The following is an 8,707-nucleotide window of genomic DNA, read 5'->3' as shown; positions in this document are numbered from 1 at the left end:
TGGGCGAGTTCAAGACTGCAAAGCGGCTAGGCATGCTTATCGAGCGATTGAATATGATTGGTTGGATCTATAAGTAATAACCAATTACGTTCATTTGCTCGGTGAGCAGGCTAGCCGCTTTGTCAACTTGAACGCGCCCATTGTGTCTTGAACTTAATATAGGAGTATTACATATATGCATTTATCAAAGAAACGCTAATGATGCGGTCCCATGATGCGGAATTGGCGCAATGAGGAATTGGCGGAACGTTCGTGATTGGTTTAAAAAAGACATATTGGCGGAGCGCAATTGACGGAATGCTTGCAATTGGACGGACATCGTTCCGCCAATTCCGCATTGCGTATACGTTCCGCACCATGGGACTGCGCCATAACGCCAATTAAAAGCTGACGAAAACACCACGGTGCAGACGAATATCTACCTCTCACTTAGGCCGGTATTCATAGGGCGATATTCATAGTCAGTTCTTATATTCAAGATCGTCTTAAGTTCTGTCTTGAACCAATCAGAGGGCCGTATTGGCACCTTAAGACATTACTTAAGACGGCCTTGAAATAAGAACCGACTATGAATACCGGCCATAGTCAGATCTTAAATTTAAGACTGTCTTAAGTTCAGCCTTGAGGTATCATGAACCAATCAGAAAGCCGCATTAGCGTTTTAAAACATTACTTAAGACGGTCTTGAAATAAGAACCGACTATGAATACCGGCCTTAGGTAGTGTACTCACTGTGTACATACAGCATATGCGCATCACACTCGAGTGCACTGTGGAAGTGAGAGATCCGATATTCTCTATCTCGCTATCTTTGCACATCCCCACTCCGAACCCGTCGGCTGTCATAACTCATAATCAATGGTCGCGTTCAGCAGACTCAACTGTTGTACAACTGTTGCATAAAAGTCTGCTGAACGCACTCCGCTCAGTAACCGATACTCAACATGTTTAGTGAGCGGACGCCATTTTTTGCATCAAACTTTTTCTCCGCTACTTCAGCTCAACATGTTGTAAAACAATATGGCGGCACACATGTGTAAGGTATAAACACGAATTCGAGGTTAGAAGTTAGAAACTTGGTAGAAACTTGAACTAGAAATTCGACATAGTTTGCGTCTTGTAATTATTAACAATTATAGTTTTGTATTCGACAACTTTTAATTACATTTTCAGATTTAGTTTTCTCCAGTTTGTTTGTCGTTCCTCCAATTTCTTTGTGAGATATTACATCCTCTACAATAGTTTTGTATATAAAAACTTGGATGTGTGATATATGATAGACATTTGTGCCTAAGAAAGCAGCTATATCACCAAATCGTTCTAAGTATCTGCGTTCGTCGCTGCTAGGTATGCCATGTACTTGCTACAATTTAAAATCAAGTGAACTAGATTCAGTTTAAAAACAAACATTAGGCAAATTATTTTTAATTAGTATCCATTTGTATGTCTGTTGATTTAATCAACTGCTTATCCTTCTCTACTTCCCAGAAATAGAGAAAGATAAACAGTTGATTAAATGACTGATTACGAATCATGGAAAATGAGAATCCTAACACTGAGACATACAGTATTAATTATATCATCAATAATGCAGAATATTCTATTACTGACACCCATGAGGTTCACTCAAGGTTACAGTCTGGTAAGTGTATAACATATTACTTATTTTTCAATTATTTTATCATTTATAACTTAGTACTTTCTATCTTTTTACCCATTATTTTATGAAGAACGTCTATATTTTAATTATATGTAATCATTTTTGTTTACAATTGGAATTTTCTCTGCGCAAATTGATTTAAGATTTATTTTACTTCAATACTGTTACTGTGTGTCAACGATTTAACAATTCAATAATTACCTTTTAGATGCGGGTTTTTTGTCGCAATATTTGGACGATAACACAACTGCTCCAATTTTGAATTCTATTGTAGATGATACTACTAACAATACAAATACTGGTATATAAATTTTTATCTAATCAATTTATTATTAGAAGAGTAATAAATATATAACATATTTTTGGTATACTTATAGGATCTGAAATAAAGAATTTTTCGTGGACTCAGCGATCAACAAAATTGCTTTTGAACAGTTATTTGGAACGTAAAGATCGTTTTCGCGATCCTAAAGTTAAAAAAAAGGTTTTGTGGACCGAAATTCTTCTAATTATGAAGGAAAATGGTTATAGTGACTTAAATGAAGATCTCCTTGATAGAAAGATGCGTAACATGAAAAAATCTTATAAGAATATAAAGGATAATAATAATAAAAAAACTAGCACTGGCCGAGGACGAATTTCATGGGAGTACTTCGATACTTTTGAAGACATATTTGCCAATGACATGACAATAAACTACAGTTCAACACTTTCTTCGATGCAAGGAAATAATGAAATAACCGCAAATGAATCTTCTCAAGATGATAATGAAGTAATCACCTTAACACAAGTTTCAGATTTCTCTAATATTTGTAATAGTTTGAACACATCTGCTACTTCGTCAATATCACCTTTTCAGCTAATTGATCAAAGTCCACTTAGCTGCCCCTCGACAAGAAGTTCCTCTGCAAGTCCTTGTGCTAGTGTAACGCAAATATCTGAACCGTTGAGAAAAGCTCGAATGAGTACGCTACATAAACTACGACAAAAACAAATTTCCATCGAAGAAAAACGCCTCGACACCATGTTACAACTCAAGTCGTCCATAGATCGAAGTAATCAAATCCAAGAAGAGAGAAACAAGTTGATAGAACAATTCTTACTTTTGAGGAGCAATCAACATGATGAAGGAAAAAAGAATACATAAATGCTACAAGTTTATATTTTCAATATAGTTCTTGTTAGAATTAACATTCAAAAGATACATTTAGTTTTTTCAATAAACAATTTTCTTTGCTGTTACTTAATATACCGTATTATCTTGCCTGAAAACGCCCATTAGTTTTGCGTCAAATGAATTCTTAATATAATATACAGTATTGTAATAAAATAAATTGAGTTAATATGTGAACATACAAAATATATTTTCAAATAAATTTTTTTTTCTTATTGTAATAAATGAACTATTTCATTTCTTTTTGTTACCGCAGGAATATTATCATTTAGTATATCTATATCATCGTTCGGTATTGCCATTGCTTCGATTGGTGCTTCATATTCGAAATTAATTTCATCTCGATCAATTAAAAAATTATGCAAGACGCACGCTGCTGCTATGATAGTATTTCCCAAAGCTGGGTCGGAAATATCTAAATATTTTAATCTTCGGAATTTATTTTTCAAAAGACCGAATGCTCTTTCGATAATAGCTCTGATCATACTTAATTTAATATTATAATTACTTTGCGCTCTCGTTAGGTGACCATTATCACGAAACGGTGTCATAAGATTTGGCATTAAAGGATAGGCAGAATCCCCTATAAGATGCATATTAAAGGGTAGCAAAGGATTTTCAGCATTATTCAATCGTGCAAACAACTCGCTCTGCCTAAATACTCGAGCGTCATGCATTCGTCCAGGCATTCCGATGAAAACGTCTATAAAACGTGCCTTGTGATCGCATACACCTTGTAATATAATCGAGTGTATCTTATTTCTATTATAAAAATCTATAGAGTTGCCTACAGGAGCTTTTATTGGAATATGGCAACCATCAATCGCCCCAATAACACCGGGAAATCCCCGAGAACGTCTTCGAAAAATCTCTTCAACATTATGATATCGTCTATCAGGCCATGTAATATAATTCGGTAAGAGGTTAGCTATAATGGTGATAACTTCTTTGAATACGTAGTGAGCAGTACTCTTGGGTAAATCAAAGCGATCTCCAGCAGCAAGGAAACTTTCCGGTTTAGATAAAATCCACAATGAAAACATAACTTTTTTTCTCAAATCCACAAGGTAATTTGGATTCCCATGTATGGAATTTCCAATTATATCAACTAGCACCTACAAAAATTTCTACAATTGATTTGAATACCGAAATTAATCTTTAAAACATACTTGTAGTTTTATAAAATTTATTATACTTACTTCAAATGTTGCACGAGACATTCTAAAATGCTCCTTAAATAAAACAACGTCGTATTGAGGAACAATAATTTCGTAATAATTACGATTTCTAGGTCTTTCATCACGTTGCCTCACTTCTAGTTCATCCAGTTCTGGTAACGGTTCGACTAATTCATTAAGCATAAGGTGCAATACGTTTATTCGGTCATTATGACCGTCATCTTCAAGTAACGCAACAATATCTAAATTCTCCATATTGCATGTATATTATCCTTATTTAATAATATATAGTAACTAAAATATATAAAAAACACAATAAAACAAAATGTTTGGATACAATGAAAATTGTTAATAATTACAAGAAACATGTTCACTTCTACCAATGTTAATTGATGTTAATCGCCATTTAATCAACTGTTTATCTTTCTCTATTTCTGGGAAGTAGAGAAGGATAAGCAGTTGATTAAATCAACAGACATACAAATGGATACTAATTTAAAATTATTTGTTTAATGTTTGTTTTTAAACTAAATCTAGTTCACTTGATTTTATAATGTAGCAAATGCATGGTATACCTAGCAGTGAGGAACGCAGACACTTACACTATTTGGTGCCATAGCTGCTTGAAATAAGGTTATAATCGTTATATGGTCACGTGACAATAATGATCAGACCCGTTCAGCAGACTCGGATCATGATCGGTGAACGCTCACGGATCCGCTCTACAACAGTTGAGTCTGCTGAACGCGACCAATAGAAGCCAATAGCTGAGTTTGACGGCCGATGGGTTCGGAACACTTCTCGAGGTTTGTTCGCTTGCTCCAAATTAACTCAGAGAGCACTTGAATCACCGGTAAGATGGCGGTCGGAATAGTTGGATTCATGTGCCCCAATGCACACGAACGGATTTAGGACAAGTTGAGACAAGTGTTTTTTCCCGAATGTATGTATTTATAGAGATTTAGTGTCCTAGTTTCCTACAATTTCCGTTTTTACAAGGAAAGGGAATTTTAGGTACCAAAACTCTGTGTCTGGATGGAAATGCGGTCAAAAGAAGATTTCTGCGATTATCGTGTGTCCAGTAAAAACTTAAGGCACTTTGTTATTATCATTATTAAGGAATCGCCTCAACGCGAAATACACAAATTATTATAATTAATACACGGCGCACTAATTTAACAAATCCCTTTTAGGATGAAATCACACGGTGCGGAAAAAGACTGTGGAATAGAGAATGCGTCATTGAAGCAACCAATCAGCGCTATTCCGAATAGTGCTGAATAGCGCTGATTGGTTGTTTCAATGACGCATTCTCTATTCCGCAGTCTTTTTCCGCACCGTGTGATTTCACCCTTACACCGAGCACTTGATATGCATATTAACTTTCTATTAAATTATTTCAATTTCAGCAATGTATTTAAAGAATAATGTACTAAATTGGTACAATATGCATCAAAATGATTAATTAAATACACATATCATGTATATGTTTACACATTTCGCTGAAATTAAGATAATTCAATAGAAAGTTACTAGTTAGTACCCGTATCAAGTAGAGACTTTTTAATCAGAGACTGGTCATAAAGATTTCGTCAAATTTCTCCAAGCGAGAAAGGAGTATAGGCTATCTTATTCTTCCACCAATAGCAGTGTGCATGATATATCTGACCTGATCTTGGCGACGCCAGCCAAGGTCAAATCAATGATACCTTCTTAGGTCCCCCTGCGAACCATACAACTTTTGTTTGAAACATTTTTTCGTATCTACCATAGTTTTCGAGAAATCTTACTGCATTATTTAAAATGGGACACTCTTTATATTACTTACAAAATCTTATGAGAATTCAAAATATATATCAAAAATATAAGTTTATAAATTACGAAAAACATTTTATAAAACCTATATGCATATAATTTATTTGTGTAAATGATTAACTCTTAAAACATGTTTACATCTTCGGTGGAATTTCCATTTTTTTTTCAAAACGATATTTAACTGCTATCTTATTACGCAATACCAAGTATGGATGTGGTGATTCAGATTTAGTTATAGGCACTTTTGCAAAACGACGTAATTTTGGAGACAACAAAATTAGATTTTGAAAGAGACCAATTGCACTACTAGTTGCCCAGTACAAGCTCAAACACTAAAAAATATATTTCAGATTATATTCTTTGTATAATTAAATTATATCCTTGTAAATAAATTTTTTGACTTACCGATGGTACAGACATAGCAATAGGAATCATTCCAATTGTAGCAATTCTGCAGAAATTGGTCAAGTATTTCTGCCATTTTGTCGACTCTACTATCCTACTCATACAATTTATCTGTAAAATTTAAAATTAAAGTGATATGAAAACTCAGGACATAATTAATTTTTCAAATTCGTTTATAATATTATAAACCAATCAGAAATTATATTAAAAATTTACTTCTATAATGGCTAAATTAAATAATCCCATTGATATGGGAAGTACAAACGGATCTGCTGCAGTTAAGTTAGACATCCAAAGAAATCCATCAGTTATAAATTCCTGATAAGTAATGTAAGCATCTAACAAACCAAATATGTTAGATATGTACTAATTCTTATTTTATTTAAATCATTATTTTATTGTCATTCATACACACTAGCATCCTGTTTAGGTAGCATATAACATAAATTTCTAATAGACATTGATAATGATATCCACAAAGGTATTTGCACCAGTACTAATAGACTAGTTTTAGCTGGATGGCAATTTTCTCGAACAATCAATTTATTCCATTGTTTAGCTGCAATAAAAATGGCAAATATTTAAAGATAAAATATTCTAATCAAATTTGATTGCCTTTATTAACTCATTAACTTAGAAGCTTAAAGTAAACAAAATAAAACATTACCTACAGAGTGATTGTATAAACGTTTGGCATATTTTTTAGACCAATTATATTTATGTATACCATAATTTATCTCTTTCTTCATCTCTTTAACTGCCTCATCCATTTCATATTTGAGATTTTCCAATTTTGCTAATATATATAGCTAAAAATATAATAAAAATCACTAAAAACTGCATTAGGCTTTAAAATAAAAATAAATAATAAACTAAAAAATATATTTAAAATTAATTTTTAATATAATTTTAAATATATTATACTTTGTATACATTTAGTATACTTTGATGAATTTTATTTTTTAATTCCATTCTATAGAATTGAGAAAGTAAAAAATATTTTGATGACTTTTTATAAAACTTCTTTTTAATTTTTGCAAAATTATTCCATTTTTTAGAAAAAAATTTTTATCAAGCTAGAAACTATTGAATATACCACATGCTACATCAACATATTGCAATGATCAGTATGTCGAATTATATACAGTGAAGACATTATATTTATAAAATAGCTGACATGCTAACAAAAACATATGTTGATGCAATATGAGATATACAATTTTGAGAAATATAACAATGTGATCTTTGTTGAACTATAAAACTGTAAAGATAACAATTTTTTTAAAAACAGCCAGAAGCATGCAAAAGAGTTTCAAGCTTCAAAATGTTCTTTTATTTTTTTGTCTGCAATAATTTTTCACCAAGTTTCAGTGATATGAAAATTATATTAAGTTTGTGCGTTTTGAAAGTGTTTCCTATTTTTTTTATTGAGCAGTGTATAACAAATCATACAGGAAAAGAAATAATTATTATATATATATATATATATGTCTTATAATTTTGCTTGTTAAATAAATATATTTTTATAATTTATAGATATAATGTTTACGAACATACCTGATACAAGGATAACGGTAATGTTACTGCTGTTCTCATCACAATGGTGGTAAGTACAATGACTAACCACCATGGTAAGCCTGTACAATCATGCATCAAGAGTAAGAAATCTTGTGTGATTTTAATAGGTGCACTTTCAGATATTGCTTTGAATATGCCATTAAACTGCATTGGAACTTTAACTTCAGTAACAAAATCAATACCAGCATTTGAAAGATATCTAACATTATAATACTGACTACCGCAATATGATTTATATCCAATGTATTTTCTTTCAGTATACAACATTATATGAGAAACAATTCGAGGTTGAGGCATATACAGAAAATTCCGTGTTTCTGAACTATGTTTAACTATAACATTATTTAACAAGGATTGCTGATTGCTGAAAGTCAAATCTTTTGCAATGTTTGTACTATAGTCATTACAAACATTATAAGGTAAAGTAGTTGATGACATGTTAAAATATGTAGCATTACTAACTACAATTTTGCTGACTCGTTTGACCCGCCACAAGAAAACATCCAAATTTATTATTTTCATAGCGAACTTTTCTCACGAACAGTAAAAAACATTATATTAGAGGGTCTAATTAAATATATTTTTTTAGTAAAAAAAAATATTAAGTTATACATATGCACAAGTGTAAATTTTACTTATTCACGCTACATCTTCTTTTTTATGTATTTATTTATTATTTATTTAATAGAAGTACATCCAAATAGAAGACTTTTATAGTAGTATTAAGACAATAGGTTATGTGAGTGCAATTACAATGCTGCGTTCAGCAGAACGTTCGTTTTGCAACTGTTGGAAGTTTCTTTCGAGCTGATTGGATCATACTTTTAGATCTAGAAGAATGGTCCTATCTCAGCAGACAATCATAAAACGGTTGCAAAACTGTTGAGTCTGCTGAAC

The 8,707-nt window shown here is 32.0% G+C and overlaps 3 protein-coding genes across 4 annotated transcripts; 1 reads left to right on the top strand and 2 right to left on the bottom strand.

Annotated features, from left to right (window-relative positions):
* Positions 1-1,020: 1,020 nt before the first annotated feature.
* Positions 1,021-3,018, top strand: LOC108722494 (uncharacterized). The gene is made up of 6 exons (XM_018447640.1): positions 1,021-1,041; positions 1,281-1,347; positions 1,595-1,642; positions 1,869-1,961; positions 2,038-2,432; positions 2,520-3,018. The coding sequence occupies exons 1-6, from the start codon at positions 1,021-1,023 to the stop codon at positions 2,805-2,807; spliced, it is 912 nt and encodes a 303-aa protein (XP_018303142.1). The 3' UTR covers positions 2,808-3,018.
* Positions 3,019-3,020: 2 nt separating this feature from the next.
* LOC108722504 (putative nuclease HARBI1) lies at positions 3,021-4,924 on the bottom strand. Of its 2 annotated transcripts, none has more exons than XM_018447652.1 (3): positions 4,588-4,924; positions 4,034-4,306; positions 3,021-3,949 (listed from the first exon to the last, which is right to left on the bottom strand). In XM_018447652.1, exons 2-3 carry the CDS (start codon positions 4,265-4,267, stop codon positions 3,047-3,049), a joined length of 1,137 nt encoding a protein of 378 aa, XP_018303154.1. In that variant the 5' UTR covers positions 4,268-4,306; positions 4,588-4,924; the 3' UTR covers positions 3,021-3,046. The 2 variants fall into 2 exon arrangements, with proteins under 2 accessions (XP_018303154.1, XP_018303155.1); XM_018447653.1 differs by having other exon boundaries at positions 4,615-4,924.
* A 1,037-nt stretch (positions 4,925-5,961) lies between these two features.
* LOC108722514 (mitochondrial inner membrane protein COX18) lies at positions 5,962-8,358 on the bottom strand. The gene is made up of 6 exons (XM_018447665.1): positions 7,790-8,358; positions 6,900-7,041; positions 6,648-6,791; positions 6,449-6,570; positions 6,233-6,343; positions 5,962-6,159 (listed from the first exon to the last, which is right to left on the bottom strand). The coding sequence occupies exons 1-6, from the start codon at positions 8,330-8,332 to the stop codon at positions 5,962-5,964; spliced, it is 1,260 nt and encodes a 419-aa protein (XP_018303167.1). The 5' UTR covers positions 8,333-8,358.
* Between the last annotated feature and the right edge of the window lie 349 nt (positions 8,359-8,707).

Source organism: Mycetomoellerius zeteki, unplaced genomic scaffold, assembly GCF_001594055.1.
Source record: "Mycetomoellerius zeteki isolate Tzet28-1 unplaced genomic scaffold, Tzet1.0 scaffold206, whole genome shotgun sequence".
NCBI lineage: Eukaryota > Metazoa > Arthropoda > Insecta > Hymenoptera > Formicidae > Mycetomoellerius > Mycetomoellerius zeteki.
Note: the sequence above shows the minus strand (reverse complement) of the source record. Positions and strands in the feature narration are given on the sequence as shown.